Source organism: Nannospalax galili, unplaced genomic scaffold, assembly GCF_000622305.1.
Source record: "Nannospalax galili isolate Female #2095 unplaced genomic scaffold, S.galili_v1.0 scaffold1210, whole genome shotgun sequence".
Lineage (NCBI taxonomy): Eukaryota > Metazoa > Chordata > Mammalia > Rodentia > Spalacidae > Nannospalax > Nannospalax galili.
This window is the reverse complement of record NW_008328216.1, coordinates 133,390-154,266: the sequence shown is the minus strand read 5'-3', so window position 1 is coordinate 154,266 and position 20,877 is coordinate 133,390. Positions and strand designations below refer to the sequence as shown.

General features: G+C 43.1%; 1 protein-coding gene across 2 annotated transcripts in view; it reads right to left on the bottom strand.

Annotated features, from left to right (window-relative positions):
• Positions 1–20,877, bottom strand: part of Itga9 (integrin subunit alpha 9) — a 365,552-nt gene that overhangs the window by 278,271 nt on the left and 66,404 nt on the right. The window contains exons 1-5 of one of the 2 annotated variants that reach the window (XM_029555637.1): positions 20,428–20,492; positions 15,714–15,851; positions 11,463–11,568; positions 9,956–10,050; positions 3,767–3,857 (exon numbers count right to left, since the gene is read on the bottom strand). In XM_029555637.1, coding sequence (XP_029411497.1) covers positions 3,767–3,857; positions 9,956–10,050; positions 11,463–11,568; positions 15,714–15,851 — 430 coding nt within the window. In that variant the 5' untranslated portion in view covers positions 20,428–20,492. Of the gene's footprint in view, positions 1–3,766; positions 3,858–9,955; positions 10,051–11,462; positions 11,569–15,713; positions 15,852–20,427; positions 20,493–20,877 lie in introns of those variants that run through there. The other variant, XM_008855995.3, reaches the window with a different exon arrangement.

Genomic DNA, 20,877 nt, shown 5'->3' with positions numbered 1-20,877 from the left:
AGTGATAGAGGTCCAGCCCTGTGGTCAGGGAGCCCGCCTACTGCTGCTGTCTGGCTGTGTAAAGACTTTATAAGAATGAGAGCCACATTGTCCCAAATAGCAGCCAACCACATGTGGCCTGGAAATGAGGCTGGAAGTGTAAAACACATACCAGATTTCAAAGACTTCATTTTAAAAATTAACTCATTAATAACTTTTATATGGAGTAAATGATAAAATGTTGGCTATGGTGAGCTAAACCTCATTAAAATTAACTTCATTTTCTAGGCTCCAGTGGATGAACTCACAGCCAAGGAACATTTGGGGACACAAACTTGACTCTATAAGCCTTAACATATAAGACAGAATGCATAAAGTCCTGTGGGGGAGCTATGGGTGGTTGCAGATAGGGGAGGGGGTCTAAATATGATTAAGATGTATGAAATGCACAAAAATTCAATAAAAATATATATTGAAAAAATAACTTTTATTCTGTGTATATTTTTATGTAGTTACTGGAATATGTCAATTTACATATGTCCCTCACATTATTATTATTATACAGATATCAGTGAATTAAAGTGAGAGACACTCAGAACCAAAATAACTCTTGAGATATTCTCTAAGGTCTGTCAACCATAGGAATCTTCATCTTCTACCTCTCATTCTGTATGGCCACAGGGTCTCTGTGTCTTTTTAAAATAGGGTTTGCAATCCCTAGAACATTCTTCAAAAGTTCTCAGTGTTTCATGAGCTATAGAAATAGAAATGATCCCTTTTGAAAAGCATACTCTTAAAATTTTTATAATATTTAAATCATAAAATATTTACTAGATATTAAATGCAGGTACTAAATAATCTTTAAGCATCTTAAATATCTATTAAACATCTTAAATCAGATATCGAATCCAGAAAGTTTATGAAAATAATTGGAGAAATATAAGCTAAGCCATTGGATTAGCCAGTGGTTAGTATATATGTGTATGTGTATATTGGGGTATGTGTGTATATATGTGTTCATGTGGGGAAATACATGTGTGTATGCTGGTGCACGTGTGTACAGGTGCATGTAGAGACCAGAGGTCCATGTCAGGTGTCTTTCTCAGTCACTATCTTACTTTTTGAGCAGGGTCTGTCACTGAACCTAGAGCTTGCTGATTCAGCTAGACTGGCTGTCCAGTGAGCCCCAGGATCCCCTTTTCTCTGCCTCTCCAGACTACTGGGGTTATATTATACCAATGTACATATTAATATAGTATATTAATGTGGGCCCTGGTGATTAAATTCAGGTCTCGTGGCAAGCACTTTTGTTCAGTGAGCCCTCTTCCCAGCCTTAGCTCATTTTTTTTTAATTATGCCTGCTACCAAATCCAGAGAGTCACACAAACTAAACATGAGCTCTACCATGGAGCTATACCTCCAGTCCTTAATGTTTGTTTCTGAATAACTTCAAATTAGGAAGTACTCACTCATGTAATGGGATTTCTGACTATCTTCCATTCTAACATGAATCTCCTACCTAGAACTTCATTACTAATTCACAGAACCAAACATGTAAGTAGTCTAAGAGAGTCTAAACTGTGCATTATTAAATGAAAACACACAATGCTCTCACCAAGGGATTATAAACAGCAAATCCACATCTGGTGTCAAATAAGCCATTTCTCTTCATGAAAATGTAAGAAATGAGATTCTGTTCCATTGTGGAATGTGAACATATTTGCTCCCCAAGCACTTATAGAGAGGCAGCTGAACCATGGAGAGACCCAAGTTCCTGCTCATGGTAGCTGGCTCCGTGGTTCAGCATCCTTGTCTATAAAGTGGGGTAGCCCTTATCCTCCCTCCTTTTTCCCTATCTACCAGTGGGCATCACCAAGGAGATGGACCCTGCACATGGAAACATTTGCACATTGTAAAGTGCTAAAGGCACAGAGGCCTTATTTGGGGATAGCCTCAGATTTGACACAAGAAGACCTGCTTTCTCAACTCAGAAAGACTCCTAAGCCTCTATCTTAGGGCAAAAGTTTCAGCCCTAGTCCCCTTCCATTCCTGGCCCTCTAACTTTAAAGTATCAAGGATATATAAATTTTCTGTCTGTGAGAAAGCAGAAAATTTAGTATCCTCATACAGGAGTCTGTCAGTTTTCATAGATTTTTAAGTGGAAAGAAATATTTTCTCAGCTAGTCATGGTGGTATATGCCTATAATCCCAGCACTCATCAGGTAGAGTCAGGAAGATAAGGAATTTAAGGTCACTCTCTACTACATATTGAGTTTGAGCCCAGCCAGGCTACATAAATGAACTTGTCTCAAAAAATAAATGAACAAAAAAATCTCAAAAGCAAGATGACTGATTATTTCAGGAAATGTTTTCAAGTTCTGTGTTGATTATGGATGTTTTTGAATTCTTATCTTTGCTTCCTCATCTTACCAGAAACCCATTATTTCATCACCCAGTCAATTTGACCTAAACTGGGCACTACTTGGGGGTTGAGGTTTGAAACTATACATGTTGATTCAGTCTACCTCAGTAACCACAATGCATGAAGATGGCCTGCCAGCCAGCCCTGAATGGGGAAGGCCAAATGTCTGTCAACAAGAGGACATAGCTTTCCTACTTACTCAAATTTTTCAGTAATTAAAAAAATATATTTTATTTATTTTTATTTTATGTGTATGAGTGTATTGCCTACATGTATGTAAGTGCACTTGTGTCACGTAATGCCCACAGAAAAGGGCATCAGATTCTCCTGGAACTGGAGTTATGGATGTTTGTTAGCAGCCAGTGGGTGCTGGGAACCAAACCCAGGTCCTCTGCAAGAGCAGCCAGTGCTTTTAACTGCTGAGCCATCTCTCCAGCCCCCCTCTCAGTAATTTTTATTGGGAGGGACCTTTTCACTTTGGGACATGAGAAGCCTCTGAATATAATTAAATATAAAAAAGAAAACTATGGGGTTTTAGGATCTACTACTTCAAATGAGGCAGTAGGGGCTGGAGAGATGGCTCGGAGTTTAAGATCACCGGATGCTCTTGCAGAGGACCCAGGTTCAGCTCATAGCACCCACATGATCACTTACAACCACTTGTAATTCCAGTTCCAGGGAATGCAATGTTCTCCTCTGTGGGTACTGCACAAACATAGTGCACATACATACATACAACAAAACCCATACACACAAAATGAACATAAATAAATTTTTTAAAGAAATGAGCAGGACATGGTGGCACATACTATTAATCCCAACACTTGGGAGGCAGAGGCAGGCAGATCTCTATGAGATGGAGGCCAGGCTGGTCTCCATAGAGAGTTCCAGGCCAGCTGAGACGACAGGGAGACTCTGTCTCAAAAGAGAAAAAAAAGATAATTTATTTTGGTCAGGTGTTGGGAGAATTTTTGAGGCAAAGTCTCATGTAGCCCAGGCTGGTCTCAAACTCTCTATGTAACAAAAACTGGCCTTGATTTTCTAATCCTCCTGGGATTATGGGTGAGCACTGCCATACTTGGTTTACACAGTGTTGGGGACTAAACCCAACATTTCAGAGCATGCTAGACAAGCACTCTACCAACTGACTCACATCCTCAGCTCTCAGCTGTTTATTTTAAAACTGAGAAATAAACTTCAACACTATTTTTACCTTAAAACCAGCCATGAGGCCAAATCCCCCATTCTGATGTATGAGCTGCCCCAACCAACTGGATGTAGCAACTGCTCACCAGACTGAGAATTACCCTGTCTCACACATCGATCTTCCTTAATCTCACATGACTTTCTAGAACAACAGCTTACCAGGATAGCCATTTCCATCCATATCAATGCCTCCTGATATGGACTGCCCAAACATCCGCAGGACTGGGTTTATCTTCCTCCCAGACAGTTTCTGAAACAGACAATAGGGAAGTGGAGTCACAGAAAAAAAAGAACCTGGGACTGTTTGAACCCAATTTCCCCAGGACACCAGAATTTAAGATGTTGAAAGTAAAGAAATTTCAGGCTGAATTTGATCAGAGGGTCTTGAGTAGGTAGTAGAAAACCACACACTCCCAATATGGTTAGGGTTAGGGTCCCTTAATAGTAATGTTATTGGTCAGATGTCATCATTTAAAAATTTAGCTAAATATGTACTAACAAAATGTCCATGAGACTTGTATGATGTTTTGACATATAGACTGGCTTCCATTTCTTTTCTTTTTCCTTTTTTCTATGTGTCTGTTTATATGTGCGGGCATGTACATACATATTTGGGGGGCTGTTCACATATGTGTATGTGCATGTGGAGGCCAGAGGACAACCTTAGATGTTAGTCTCAGGCTCAGTCCCTTTTTTTTTTTTTTAAAGCCAGGCATGGTGGTGCATGCCTTTAATCCCGGCACTCACACTAGGGAGGCAGAGGCTGTGCGTTCAAACCCAGCCTGGTCTACATTGTGAATTCCAGGCCAGCTGGAGCTACAGGAAGACCCTGTCTCGGAAAAGACAAAAAGAAGAAGATAGGGTCTGTCACTGGCATGAAACTTGCTAAGGAGGCTAGGCTGGCTGGCTAGCAAGCCTAGACATCCTCCTGACTCCACTTTCCCAGTGCTGGGATTATAAACGTGCACAACACCTGATTGTTTATGTAGCTTCTGGGAATCAGACTCAGGCCCTCTGCTTCCATGCAAATACTTTACTGAATGCACCATCTCCCCAGCCTTTGACTTTCATTTCTAATAGGTTCCCTTTTGTTTTCATCCACGTATAGCTGGTTGAAATTCTGAGCATCTTTAGCTCCAAATTCTCTACCCAAGTAAGTACTAACTACTGACTCTGCTCTCCTATGATAGACAGGTAACTAACATATCCAGCTAGAATGATGGCCATGTGGAAACATCCCTCCAGCCAGCCATTAAAGCTGCCTGATGTTGTGGCTTGTGCTTGAAATCCCAACTCTGGGGAGACAGAGACAGAAGAATCCTGAGGCTCACTGGCTACCTTACTTAGCGATCCCCCAGCCAATGAGACAAACTGTCTCAAAGAGGGTACACACACACACACACACACACACACACACACACACACGCACGCACGCACGCACACACACACACACACACACACACATATTTTTAAATTGAAGATGGGGCTGGAGAGATGGCTCAGCAGTGAGGAGCATGCACTACTCTTGCAGAGGACCTGTGTTCCCTTCCCAATATCCACATTCTGTGACACAGAGCTGCCTGTAACTCCAGCTGCAAGGAATCTGATGCCCTCTTCTGTCCTCTGATGGCATTGCACACATACTTATACACAAACACACATAAATACACATAATTAAAAATAAAACTTAACCAGGCATGATGGTGCACACCTTTAATCCCAGGAATGTGGAAGCAGAGACAGGTGGATCTCTGTAAGATTGGTCTACCTGGTTAGTTCCAGGCCTGCTGGGGCTACAGGGAGATCATGTCTCAAAAAGATAATAAATAAGCTAAAAATTTCTATTTTATGTGTATGAGTGATTTGCCTGCATGTATATAAGAGCACCTGTGTCAAGCAGTGCCCACAGAGGTCAGAAGAGGACTTCAGATCCCCTAGAACTGAAGTTTCACATGGTTGTTAGCTGCCATGTGGGTTCTTAGAACAGAACCTGGGTCCCCTGCAAGAGCAGCCAGTGCTCTTAACTGCTGAGCCATCTTTCCAGGCCCATAAAAACTTTTTAAAATAAGAGGATATGTGTCATACAGCCATCCCTCATGCCACCAAAGCTATGGATTGGTGTGGCACAGTTCCTTTCAAAGACACTGAACTTTTTGAGCCACAAAGGTCTTGTTTTCTGAGCTCTAACCAGTTCCTACTTCCCTCCATTCAGCTTTCTGTTGACATGATAAACACCATGGCTAAAAGCAACTTGGGGAAGAAAAGTATTTATTTCATCTTACAGGTCTATCATCAAAGGGAGCCAAGGCAAGAGCCTGAAGCAGAGTCCATGGAGGAACATTGCTTACTGGCTTGCTCCCTCTGATTTGCTCAGCTACCTTTCATATACAGCCCAGGCCCACCTGACTAGGGATGGTACCGCCCACAGTGGTACTGCCCATAACATCAGTTAGTAGTCAAGAAAATGCTTCACGGACATGCCTACAGGCCAATCTGTTCTGAGCAATTCTTCAGCTGAGGCTCCCTCTTTCCAGGAGACTCTAGGTTTGTGTCAAATTGACAGCAAAAGCTAAGTATGCCACATAGTCTCCTTGTGGATGACAAGAAACATGTTTTGTTTCTACACCTTATAGCAAAATCCACAATACAACCAGGTTCACAGACATTCAGGGCTTTTCTTGGGCCTCTTTCTTCGTGCTTTTCCTTACTGAGTCATCCTGCAGAGACATGGAGCTGGGAGACTTTCCACAGGATCTGCCGGTGGAAATAGGGGTGTCCCCTGTCCTCAGCAGCTGATAACTGCAAAGAACTCTCCCAGAAATGATCTGAGAGGAGAGCCGCTTGCCTTCTTCAGTTACAGCAGCCAACAGGAAATATGTGAGTATCAAAGTGCAGCTCAGATCCCTGCAGGCAGTGCTGCAGAAATGCTGCGTGCTAGCAGGCTAAGCCTCACATCCCACACGGCTCTGTCTAAACAAACTTGTATGTGTAGCTGTGTAAAAGCCACACTTTGAAGCAGTGTGTCTCAGCTGTGAAGGCTAAGAACTCCTGTAGCAGTTTGCCCTGGGTGTGTGTTTCTTAGGTATTCTGTAGCTGGGACCGGGGGGAGAGAGAAGGGTGGTCCATTTGAGGGTGGTGATACAGGCTTAAGTTATACACTGACATCTGCAGACCATTATACTATAAAGCCAGGAAGATAGTCTGCACAGTGCTAATAACCCTAAATGGAAACCAGGAACTGTGGGAAACCTCTGCTTGACCAGGTTTATATGCCGAGTCTGTTAGGTCCATGGGAAGATCACAGGGGCCGCTACAACATGCCCAGGGGACTCTCAAATTGAGACAGGCACACAAGGATCTTAAAGTCAACACTTTTCATGGTTACCTCGAGGAGGAGGCATGAATTGGAGGGTAATGTGGGAGGAGTCTGGGTTCTGATCTCACAATTTCTCCAGCAGAAATAATACAAGTCAGGGCCAAAGAAAAGTGATCCTGTTGCCTAGATCTCATTTCTGATTTCTTCCTCTAGTTTCTGCATACAATGTCTACTCTGTCCAGGATCCAGGCTTGGATGAACCTGTCATTAATGGATTTTTACCCCTTTTAAATCATCGACCTTATCATATGCATATTAGTAAGTTTGGAAAAGTATAATCATAGTTTGTTTTTCTCTTTCTCTGCCTTTTGATTTAAAGGACCCCAAACCACTTCTCTCTGTGGACTGAGGAGCCAGGGTGCATGCTGACAAAGGCACCTCATCCAACTGCCAATTTCAGCTTCCTAGAAGACACTCCAGGCTAACCACAAATGTGCACTGCACTTTCTGCAGAGATCCCGCCCAGCAACCAAACAAACACTGGAGAGCCACACCAGGGGGATGCAGGGTGTCCCACAGGTAGCCTCTCTGCCTGATTAGCTTCCTAGGTCCAAACACAAGCTTCCAGTAGGATGTGTGGAGAATGACCCTGACCCTCTGCCTGAGGATGGGCTCCTTAAATGACACAGCAGACACAGCATCCCTGACCCAGACCATGTGGCTCCCTCACTATGTCCAAAGCTTCTGATGAAGCTGAACAAATTGCCTGAAGTTTATTGTTCCCATGGTTACTGTCTCTAATAACGAGAGAACAGTGGAGAGATACCCTTTGGAATATGAGTGCCTCAGGACAACATAGGTTTTCGTGTTTGTAAGTTTTCCTGTCAAGTTTTCTCGAGTAGGCTCATGGAAATCAATGCATAATAAATGTATCCTTCTCATACAGTTGTTATGAAGATTCAGGGCAAAGAATGGACAGAGCAGGCCCTCTAAAAATAGTCCTTCTTCCTCTCCAAGAACCTCCCTAAGTATCTTCCTCTCCCAGGCCAGGCACTGGGTTGAACAGGGAGCAGGCAGAGAGAGAACCAAAGACTCGATGGCCAACAAGTCCTGGACTTCTAACTCATTTGCTACAAGAACAACCAAGAATGAGAAATTATACATCAGGGCTAAGGATATGGCTCAGCAGTAAGAGTACTTGCTACACAAGCACGAGGGTCTGAGTTCAAATCCCCAGCACCCATGTAAAAATCCAGTCTTGGCCATGACAGCCTATAATCCCAGTGGCTGGTAGAAGCAGAGACAGGAGGATCACTGAGCCTTGCTGACCACCAGCCTAGCTTCAGGTTCAGTAAAAGACATTGTCTCAAGAGAAAAAACAGAGAGTGATAGAGCAGGACACCTGATGTCCTCCCCCGACCTCTGCACATACCACATGTGCACATACACCACACACACACATATATCCCCACATGCACATGTGTACATACAAATTAATAAATAATAAAAATAAAAGAAATGGTACCTCTATTTGCATATTGACTCTTAAAATACAAACCTATATGCTAAGATGTGAACAGGAAGTGCTTAGCACTTAAGTATTCAAGAACAAATACTTGCTGACTAGAAAGTTCTTTTTTGTTGCTGTTTTGGTTTTTGTTTGCTTGAGACAAGATCTCTAGCCCAGGCTGGCCTCAAATTTCCTATGTAGTTGAGGATGACCTTCAACTTCTGCTCCTGTTTCCACCTCCCAAGTGCTGAGACAGATGACAGGCATGTGCCACCTTCCATGGTTTATGGAGTGCTGGGGATGGGACCCAAGGCCTTGTGCACCTTAGGAAGCACTCTACCAACGGAGCTACATCCCTAGCACCTGAATGGAAAGTTCTAGATGGGTTCTCCGGCAGGCAGTTTCTGCCACTGACCCACTGGGAGAAAGATACAAACCAGTACCATTCTATACACATTCACAAATATCCTGAGCATGCTTCTGTTGAAAGTATGACTTCCTTTTTTCCCATGGGCCAGGCTTGATACCATCAGCAAGATTGAGCACCATGCTTATATGGCAAAAAAACAAAACTCCCCACTTCCACATCCCCAAGTCCAGGATGTGAAACTGGAGCTTTGACTAGATCCTGGTGCTAAGTCTGACAACAGCCTATGACGACTTTCAGGCCCTCCTATGTGGATCATTGTCTCCACAGATTACATTTTAAAACATGTTCCTTTGGGGCCTGGGGCCATGGCTCACTTGGTAGGGTGCTTGGCTGCCATAAACAAAGCTCTAGGTTCAATCCCCAGCACCACATAAAACTGGACATGGGGTACACACTGGTAATCTTAGCACTTCAGAGGTGGAGGTAGGAGGATCAAAAGTTCAAGATAATTCTCAGCTACCTAGTGAGTTAGAGATCAGCTTGGGCTAGTCAAGACACTGTTCAAAAACAGAAAGACTTTTTAAAAAGTATTCCTTTGGTTTAGTATACAGATGGTAGATAAAGGCATCTAAAAAGAGAGAAAGGTTTCTCTCTTTTCTAAAAAATATAGCTCTAGAGACCTTCAAGTGGCTCAGCAGGTAAAAGTACTTGCCACCAAGTCTGAGGATCTGAGTTCAATCCCTGGAACCCACATGGTGGAAGACAAAAATTGACTCCTGCTAGCTGTTCTCTGGCCATCACATATGTGTCATGACATGTGCATGTGCCTATACTTCACATACATAACATATACAATAGCCCAAAATAAATAAATGTAAAACTTTTAAAAATATTAATAAAATAAGTAGCTCTAACTCCAGGTAAGAATTCAGATGGCTTTTGAAGACAAGATATATCCTTGAATGTAAGCAAATTTGGAAGTCTGTGAGCACTTTTCTGTATTTAATAAACAATATTGGTTGCTTGTCTCTTTCACCAGTACAAAGAATGAAAGCAGGCCTAAGTGTTTTCACATCATGGTACAGAGGAATCTCCATACATATTTATAAAGTGAATGCATGAACAGTTATCCTGGCCCCTCCTAACACTTACCATTGAGTACTGGGGGACTATCCCACTGACATCCCCATGATAGATATAGACTGCTCCAGCAAAGTCATCCTCCTTGGGTGCACCAACAGCCACATCTGAGGGGAGACAAACAGCTAGTTAGCTAGTTACCCCCATGTGGGGAGCTGGAGAGATGGCTCAGTGGTTAAGGGCACTTGCTACTCTCACAGAGGATGTAGGTTTATTTCCCAGCACCCACATGGTGGCTTACAACTACCTGTAACTCCAGTTTCAGGGGATCTGACACCCTCTCCTGGCCTCAACGAGCATTGCATGCATGTGGTACACTTACATACATGTAGGTAAAGCACTCATACACATGAAAACTTTTTTTTTAATTTAAACAAAGTCATGTGGAATAACACAAATGTGGTTTCTTTAATTCCAGGCATTATGTTTGAATTCCCTGATATCACAAATTCTTGTCAGCTTGTTACTCAACCATTAAATTAGGTATATGGTATATTAAACAGAAAAAAAATGTGGAAAGTTATAAATGCTAAGAGCTTAGTCTTAGGAAAGTGTTTCTACCTCATCGTTAGAAAGAAAAAGAAACAAATGCTAAAAAAGAAACAAATGTAAACAACCCATCCTAATCTCCATCTTCTGGAGAGGGCATTCCATAGACAATGGTTGATGCATAAGTGAGAAAGTCAACTTTATTTTAGGAATAAAGGAAATAGATCCAGTGGCATTCTTTTCTCATACACGCCAACATCATTCTCACAAATAACAGTTCCTGGAATGGCTGAATCTTCCTTCCTTTCTTCCCTTGGCTTCTAATAAGTCATGTGTCTGCAGAAGTGAGATCAAGGGTAAGGGGTAGGCATTCTCACGGCCTCAAGATAACAGTTGTCTCTCTGAATGAAGCCATCTGTGGTCAATGGTGTGAAGTCTTGAAAGGTATCTGGCCTAAGCAAGAGCTGCACCCCAACCCTAGAGAAGCAGCTCTTCTAAGTCCTAGTATCTGAACACTGTACGTACAGCAAGGAGAATAGGGAAAGAGCTACTGAAAAGATCAGAGAGAGAAGCCAAAAGGTGGTGGCGGGTACCATTGCTCAACCTGTACATATCCCTATTCCTCTGACACACCATCCTCAACCCACCACCATACTTCCATCATCAGAGGAGAAGATGTCTAATTTTTTCCTTACTCATTTCCTCATCAAGATGATGGGCATCTCAGATGCAGAGGCAAACAGTTTGATGGGAGAAATCCCCCAATAGACCAGCCCCCGGGTCTGCTTCCACTGCAGACACAGCACAGAGTTCAGAGCTGGTGAGGAAGGAATGCACAGAAGCAGAGTTCTAGCACTCAGTCCTGAATATCACCATGGAGAACATCTCTAAGAGTTGTCCTTTCTCCCCATGGGATGTTGATGGACCTTCAGGGGTGGACTGGAAGACCCAGAACTGAGTTGCTAAGGAGGAACAAAGTTAGAGCTGCTATACCTGGAAGGAGTCCACACCCCAGGGAAGCCTCACTCACCTGGGAACCCATCATCATCAAGATCACCCAGGCTAGCGATGCTCTCCCCAAAGTGCGCATTGTAGGCGCCATCTCCCGTGAGGGCCAGCTGTTCCTCGAGGGCTCCCTGGGAAACAGGATGGAGGAAAAAAGAAGGGGGGAAGAAGCACAATGAAAACTCAGAACTCAGAACGCCACCCTCTTAGGGCACACCCACGGACAGGAAACATCTGGGCAGAATCACAGAAACCCCAACTTCTCTCCTAGTAGCAGAATAAGGCCTTTCACCTGTGCAGTAGGAGGCTCTGCAGAAACCTAAGATGTGTTCTAAAGGCAAGGGAGATGGCCTGTGGGCCAAGGACTGCACCTCACCTGTACGATATAGACAAGCAAACTTACCACTTCCTGGTCTCCACAGTGTCCTCTGGGTTTTCCTTATGACCCAACTCTTCCCTCAAAGTTGTTTTAAGGTGTGACACAGCAAACAGAAACAGGTACCTCTGCTTCCCTCCCTAATTCCTTCTTTTTAAACAACTCATCCCTTTCATGGGATTTTCTAAATCCTAAAGCAGTCTCTGGAGGGCCTCTTCCTCTCCTCAGATCAAGTGAACTGACTGTATTTTTCTGAAGAGAAAATACAGGTGCTGGTCCAGGAGGCCAGGGTCCCAGGTCCAATCCAGCAAGAGGAGAGATGGACACAGGCTCTGGAGAGAAAGACCCTGTCCAGCACAGCGATTTCCTGCCCAGTGATTCACTGCTCACTGTAATCTTTGTGTCCTATTTTAAAAGCCCTTTGCACTCTTGAGCCTCCTACCTTAGGATATAAATACGAGATTTTTTTAAAGTTTCCTTGATTTTCCTCAGGGCTGGCCTTGAATAAACCTATTTTCTTCTTCTAATTTATATCACCCTGTTTTTTTTGATAGAGAAGTAGACAGGTGGGACCTTAGATTCTGCTAATCAAAGGAGTACACATTTTTCTTTTTTTTCCTGTCCTGTGCCTTTTCGTACAAGTTCCTAAGGCTGTTTTGCACAGGGCATGCATTGATAATCTTATTAGAGGGGCTGTGGTACTGAGGTGGGGGATGCATCACACATGGCTCGGCTTTGAAATTCTTGAGCAAACACTTGCAGAGAGGGAAACAGTGTATATAGCAGCAAAAGCCATCCAAGAATACCCACAGCCTTGCAAATCATTGACCTGTGAATACCAAAGCACTAAAACACAATCTGATGTCTGTAGGCACAAGAACGTTTAAACTTTTCTTGGTGTGGAGGCATTTTGGACTTCCCATACACCCACAGTCCACCCCATGAGGGTCTGTCTTTTGCTGTGAATAAATATCCTTTGCTATAAACTAAACTTAAAGCTTAAAAAACAATATGAAGATGTAATGATTTCTTTTTCTAAGATTTATTTTACTTAATGATGAATACATATGTGTGTCTGAGTATGAGTATGTGCATGTAAGTGCAGGTGTCTGCAGAAGCCAGAGCTGTCAGATCCCCTAGAGCTGGAGTTACAGGTAGTCATGAACTCCCAACATGAGTTCTAGGAACTGAACTTGGGTCCTCTACAAGAGTAGCAGATGCTCCTAACTGCTGAGCCATCTCTCCAACCCCAAGATATAATTTCTTGAATCACTGATATCCTGTCCAAAAATACAAATAGGCTTGTCTCTCAGTATCTGGAGATATTAGTGTCAGAACCCCTGGGATACTTAAACTGAAAATGCTCAAATTCTTTATATGAAACAGTATAGTGTTTGCATATAACCTACACATGCCCTCCCCATCCTTAAACCATGTATAGATTATTTATAATATCTAATACAATGCAAATGATATGCAAATAGATGTTATACTACATAATTTAGGGAGCAGTGAAGAAAAAGACATCAATACATATTCAGTACAGACACAACTGGTTTTGTCCACAAATGTTCAATCTGTGTTGATTAAATCCAAGGACCCTTGGACACAGATGGCTGATTCTGTAATTCTCCCTGCTAGTGTGATGTGGAAATTCCTGATTCCTCTACATATGTCCACCCAAGCACTGCATATCATCTTGTTTAGGCTATGTGGCACTTCCCACTTCACAGAAGAGGAAATGGAGGTGTCAATTTCAAGCTACTTGTTCACCTCATATAGCCAAGAATTGGCAAAAGTAAGATTCATGCTCAGGTCCACCTGCTCTACTATTTTTTCCACTCCTTCATAGAGCCTCATGGTTGCTAATCAAATGGGCTAATTTTCAATAGAAATAAGAGTACCCTGGTATGTGAGGTAACCATATGGCAATACGGTGTACCAGATGGTGTCCTGGTTAGCTTTAACTGTAACTTGTCATCTGAAATGCTTCAGTTGAATAACTATCTAGAGCAGATTGGCCTGTAAGTATGTCTGTGGGGGGTTGTGTTGCTTATTAATTGATATAGAAGGTTCTAGCCTACTGTGGGCAGCACCATCCCTAGGCAGGTGGTCCTGGGCTGTATAAGAAAGCTAACTAAGCATGGGCCTGGGAGAAAGTCAGCCAACAAGAAGGACTTCTCCATGGTTTCCTCCTCAGGTTCTTGCTTGAGTTCCTGTCCTGACAGCCCTCAGTGATGGACAATGACCTGGAAGCATAGGCCAGATAAACCCTTTCCTCCTCCAAGTTGCTTTTCATAAAATGTTTTATCACAGCAACAGAAAAGAAACTAGAATGGATGAGGGTGGGGGATGGACGTGTGGGAAAAGTCATCCTCCAAGATTCTACTAGTATCTAAACACAGTCAGGTCAGGCACATGTTTCAGATTCCTGCACATATAACCATACAGCCACTTGATACCCATCAGTCTCACCTACAGAACGACCACCTCGTTTCTCCTTATCAACCTCCCCTCAAATGTTAAGAATGCAGGTGCCAGGAGTTACTGCCCCTGGGACCCAGAAGTACTTTCCCTCCCAGGTTTTGATCCATCTTCCCAAAGAGTCTGCAAATATCAGGGGAGGCATAAGGTTGGACATTCCTGGGCTCTCTTTCCATGGATGACCCTTTTTTCCTGGCAACTGCCCAGAGAATCAGAGTCCAACTCCATTGTCCTTTCTCAGTTGGGTCAGTAGCACCTTGATCTGCTTTAAAATACATTTGGGTTGAATCTTTGACTATGAAAATATATTTCATCAGTTAAAGATTTTTAAAAAACTACTCAAGAACCATCTTCCAGAGCTCTATTAATATGAGTATGCCACATATTTTTAATTTTTGAGATGTTCATGCATGATGCAAATATCATTTCCACCTCTCTCTCTCTTCCCACATACCACATATCTTTAAAGGTTACAGGTGGGTGTGACATTTTCCCTGATGATCTTGTAGACATTTTCACATCTTAACTAGAGGTCAGTGGTTGCAGAATGCATTCCTTGAATCATTCCCTTCCTATTGAACACTTGTACTTCTAGGTCTTGAATGTATTCTTCTTTCTCAGGGTCTCCTGCTTCTGTTGGTTGCTGCTCTGCCCCCCTCCCCAAGACCCAATCCCACCCACCTCCAGCAGTGGGCAAAGGCACCTTTCTGAGTCTGCCTCATCCCTTACATTGCAGAATAAAAGGCATCATGATTGCAGTCCGTGGCCATTTTATCAGTGCCTGCCCAGCACCTACTCCATGCTGAGCTAAGTAAGGATCCTGCTACCTCACACCTGAACCTATTTGCCCATCTTTCTGCTGAGAGCTCTGCCCCACCCACCTTGATATTTCATCTAAATCCTACTCTTTCTTCAAGATTCCTCTCAGACATCCTGGCCTCTGCTTTTCCAGACAGATGTACGTAAACTCCCAGAGAGAAAGCATGGCCCAGGATGTAGCTGGCTTGCTGACAGTCAAATCCTAGCCTCACTACTTCTTAGCTGTATGTCTTGGAGCATGTAAGTTAAACCTTTAGGGCTTTGATTTTTCATACGAACAGTGAAGACACTTGGGTACTATGTGTATATTACATTGAAATCATTTAAAGAAAGCAGGAAAACAGTCCCTGTCACATGGCACTCAAACGGTCATTAAAGCTCTCCCTGAGTCCTGCACTTTGAACTTGTCACACAATATATAATTTCTCATTAATAGGCCATTAAACCTTTTCATACAGGAATCGGGTCTTTACCTCCTCTGGGTAACATGACCCAATGCATGGCACATTACCAAGAGAACCCAGAGGGTGCCCCTCTGTGACTAGACAGAAGTCCCTCCCCAACACCTGTCCCTTCATTGTCCAGTATTGTACTCACATTTCCTTTGCTGAGGTAGACGGTGACCTGGCCCTCATCTCTGATCTCAGAAAACATGGGGGCCCCCACCAGCAGGTCAGAGAGGCCATCCATGTTCAGGTCAACTGCACATAAGGAGGAGCCGAAGTAAGAGCCCATCTGCAACCAAGTTGAGTTGCGACAAAGTGTTCAGAGTCTGTTCTTACACACTGAGACCCTCACTTCCATCAGCCCAGTGGCTTTAGAAACACATGCCCCCAATCCCTCAGAAGCCGTGACAGCCAAACTGTTCTGCGATTCAGAACACCAAGGCAAAGAGTGATGTACCCATCTCCTAGGGACCTTCCAATCAATGGAAGACCAAAACTTGCCAGCTCAGAGACCCCTTTCCCAGACTCCCTCAGGGAAAGGCAAATAGGCCAGTCCCTAGAGAATGAGGCACCATTTCAAAATATGTACCCCATGTACCAAACATTGGACAAGACCAAGTCAGCAGGAATGTGAACTCTCACAACACAAGGCAGGAAGGAAAATATGACATGGGGGTATCATTTATCTTCCCCAAGTGTGAAGGCCCGAGCTCTGATCTGAAGTAAATTCAGAGTGAGTTCTGACCTGAAGTAAACTCAGATCTGGGCCGGGAAGCCTCAGTTCCCTGAGAACTTGGATGTTCTTCTGCAGTGATTTCTATCACAACACTGACAGTCCCTTGAACCCTATTAAATGTACATAAGTAAACTTGTATAACAAGGCTGTGTAACTAATAAAGTTATATGTAAAGAATAGAATGTTTAATAGGCGTGGAAGGACAGGTACAATTCCAAAAAGGGCTGAGCCCTGGGAACACAAAGGTACTGCAAATATCATAAAAGTACTGTAAATATCATGATGAGGTAATTTGGCTTGAGAAGAACATTTTCTTTTCCTCTTGTTGTACTATAAAGGTTGATTCTTAGAATAAAGCATGCACTGGTTCACACGCCTCTGCATCCCCTGCGTCCTGATTTCTTCTGCACCTATACCTCGGGGCCCCCAAGCCCATCAGGCTTGAATTGTGGTCACTGACCCGTGACACCCAAGTCTTGCGCATAGCTAGAGATCAGTTAAGAGGGCACAAGATAGAATGACAGAATAACTAAGAAAATTGATTGATAGAGAAACAGGACCAGTTTATACTTCTTCAGAAACATCTTCATTGGTACTTGTTATTTTATTCTTTACACATGTGTATATGTGTGTACCTGTGTGTAGATATTCATGTGTGCAGGCACATGTGCATACCTCAACCTCCCCATCACTGAGATTATAAGAAGCCTTACTATATACAGCTTTTTTATGTGGGTTCTAAGGATCTGGGGATCAAACTCAGGTCTTCAGTGCTTGCACAGCAAGCATTTTATTAGTCCAGTCCTCTCCACAGCCCCCGGATCTGTTATTTTATGCTCATAGTCTCAAACTGAAAGATCAGGGACATCTAGGCTCTTGCATAGGTATAAGAAAAAAAAAAAATAACAGTCCTAGTGTGTTTACAGGTGGCGAGTGGTACTTGTTGTCAGTGTCTAAGTCACAGTGGAGTGGGGACTGCAGCATAGGCCCAGATGAGGCAGCAATCCCTCCTAGTTGTGGCTAACCACCACCACCACCAGGAAAACTGACCTCAAGAAGATCAGCTTTTGCATTTCCAAAAGAAAACAAAAATGTAATATTTTACTTTAAGTATTTGCTTCAAATTCTGACAATCTGATCATATTGGGTGGGAGTGGGGGTTGCTTTTTGGTTTTTGTTTTTGAGACAGGGTCTCCCTGTAGCCCCATCTTGCCTGGAACTTACTATGTAGACCAAGCTGGCCTCCATCTCATAGAGATCTACCTGCTTCTGCCTCCCTATTGCTGGGATTAAAGGTGTGTGCTACCACACTTGGCCTGTTCATGTCTTTTTCAAAAAGATTAATGAGCTTGGATTGGTGGCACAGGACTGTAATCCCAGCTACTCAGGAGGCTGAGGAAAGAGGATTCCAAGTTCAAGGCCTGCCTGAGCTACAGAAAATGTTCAAGATCAGACCCTGACTGAAAAGTAGAAGTAAAAAGCAGGCAGAGGTTGAGCTTAGTAATAACAGAGCTTTGCCCAGCAAACTAAAGACCCTCAGTTAATTTCCAGCTCTGCAATAACAAAGAAATACTGAGCATGCCAAACAGAAGTGCAAGTTGGATCTATCCTCTCTAAAGGACTGCAAGTTTGTGACATCTATCAAAAAGAAAACGTTATCATTTTTAAATAAAAAATTTTCAAATAAAAAGGCCTCATCATTTTCTCTTGCTTGTGGAGTTTGTTGACCTGGGGACATTTAAGAGAGGTGGAGAGCTCTCTGACTTATTTCCTGCAGTGGATACTGACCCTGGAGGGCTCAGAAACTGCATCCCATGCTAAAGCCAATCCTGGTCTTCAAGGGATAAAGAAATGGCTCTAAAGGTTTGCAATTGTGGAGGCTGGGACCAGTCACCAAGTTGTCAGTCATAAATTCAGTGGTCTTGCCAATCTCCCTACCTGAATGTCAAGAAATGAACCAGGGAAGATGTAAGCAAGGTCAGAGGAGCAGAGCCAACAAATAGAGCCAACAGCTGTTCACTCAGGCTGAGCCCCAGAGGACTATTTCTTTAACCTTATTGGGCTATTTAGGTTGGCATCTTCATGGGCGTTCAATCAGAAATCCCAAAGTTTTGAAATATCAACACTTCACATACTGAGGTAAGTCAGTAAGACTTTAATATGTCAATGACACATTTTGGAGCCAGAGTCCCTTAACCAGAGCTCCCTGTCACCCTCGAAGGATGGAAGGCATGTGTGCTACTAATGATTTCTTATGTTTACTATTTCTAGGATGTCAACTCAATAAAGCCCAGAACCAGTTTCCTAGTGGGTTCTGTTGTTGTTTCCTTCCTGAGAGGGAACCAGAATACAGGACAATCTGGTACAAATTGGAGCCAGCTAAAAGCAGTGGCTTGCTGAGTTGGAACCTTTCTTTGTGTAGCCCTGGACCAAAGTTAGAGACATCCTTTGGAAACCCAGGAGGGTCATGTCCTCTTCCCATGAGATGATGGAGAAGTCAGAGTCCAGAGTGTCTCATTTCTATGACAGCAGGCCGTAAATGTCCAAGAAAGGCACAGGCGTATGTCAAAGCCAGAAGGGTGATGATGGGTATAGACCTATACATTCTTTGTGTTCTTTTCATATCACAAACAGCAAGCAGCTATTTCTTTTCTAACTTTGAGGCTACTTGGAAAACCTATTTTGTAAAATTGCTCACTGTTACTTTCCGATGTTGTTATTTTGGGGTTTGGGAAATGTTAAAATAACACAGGCCAGCACAGTTCTGAGAGGGAGAAGCAAGGCCAAGTTTGTGGATACATTAATTTTAGTGAAAAAGTTATGATAATTATATATAAAGTGTACATACTAAGTGTACTAAGTACACACACTACGTGTAAGGTTGTTAAAATTGCAACATCCAAAAAATCTACACATAAGTGGGATTTTTGGAATTTGGAATATGGTTTACCATCAGAACAATATGGAATGTTCCCAGGCTGGTGCACAGCAAGGCTGACTCAGAGCAGGAATGGATCAGAAACAGGAAGAGTAATCATTATGTCCCTCTTGTTTTGGGGAACCAGTGGGTAAAACCTTTTGGTATCTCCTTCCTACACCCCAGGCATCCCATGAGCCCCCTAAGGCCTCCACCAAGAGCAGCCTCCAAATGACCCCATAACCCTCCCGGCCTAAACAGTGCCCCACAGAGCAGCTAAGTTCAGCCATGTCATCCTGCTGAGCTAAGCCACATAAACACAGGCAGGACTGAGAAGCTAAGAAAAGGATGTGAATGAATCACAGGACCATTCAACAGGCTTAATCTCAGGATCATGTAATGAAACGTTCAGGAAATACAGAGGGAGATGAGCAGGGTAGCGTGTCACAGGTAGATAATCCTTTTCCAGGACTACCTTCAAGAATAGCTTTGTGACTATTTGTATTTCAACATTTTAAGCCTGAGAACATTGAGACCTGACATTGAAAACAGTTCAATAGAATTACAATAATAATAATAAAATAATAATAATAATAAATGTTATAATGTTTTAAGTAAGTTTACAATTTTGTGTTGGACTGTATTCATGGCTATCCTGTGGCCCATACATGTGGGTCATGGGTTAGACATCCCTCCCCGTGAGTGAAACTGGGTGGTTTTTGTTTGGATTTTCTTTAAGTGACAGCAGACCCCTGGCAATGATAGCAGAGAGTCCAGGACGTGGGAAGAGAGGGCCATGTCAGGCAGATGAGTCAGGGACAGTGAGGTGCATCTGTCTACCTGTGTCCCTGGAAAGTGATCACTTTGTGTGGGGCTGTACCTGATCTCTCTCAGGTGGAGATGTGTATGCATAAAAAAGATTCAGGAAGGCAAAAGTGAGAGGAGGGGAAAGGCAGAAAGATGTGCCATGCAGCATGTGGATGGCAGGACTGGACTACAAACCCTTTAAAAATGCTGCCCTGCAACTTAGCCCTGTGAAAACTCATCTCACTACATGATATCTCCTCAAATTAACATGAAATCTGCAAGTTACACTCCTCCCTGGCAGAGTAAAAGCAACAACATGCAGATAAACATAGGGCACAACTAAGGCCTCTGGATTGATTTGCTAAAGGGAACTGACTCCCAAATGAATCACACCAAGAACCTCACCTTTTTACCTGATGCCTGAAAAATCTTTATTAAGGTACCTGATCTTCGGTCAGCTCTAAAAATATAAACCTATGGAATGAAGAAAAAAAGAACTAGTTAGGATGGAGGCAATGACCAAAGATATCTATCAGCATCTTTCTGGTGTCTCGTGGCAGATGCACATGTGTTAGTTAATGATGATGAAGAAGTTAGCAACTCTCACCAACTCTGCTATGAAAGTGTCCTTTAATCCTGTGATGGAAACAACCACCACAGCTCCTGAACCACAGTTTGTGGAAGTCATACATGGTAAGACCCCGAAGGACTTCCCAATTACTAGTATACAATTTAACTCTCGGGGGAAAAAGTGCTTTCTTCTTTAAACTAGCTCCTTCAATGCTATGAGTTAGAGATTTAGCAGCTATCACAACCTAAGACAAAAGGGACAGAGGTAGATACTGCAAAGAACTT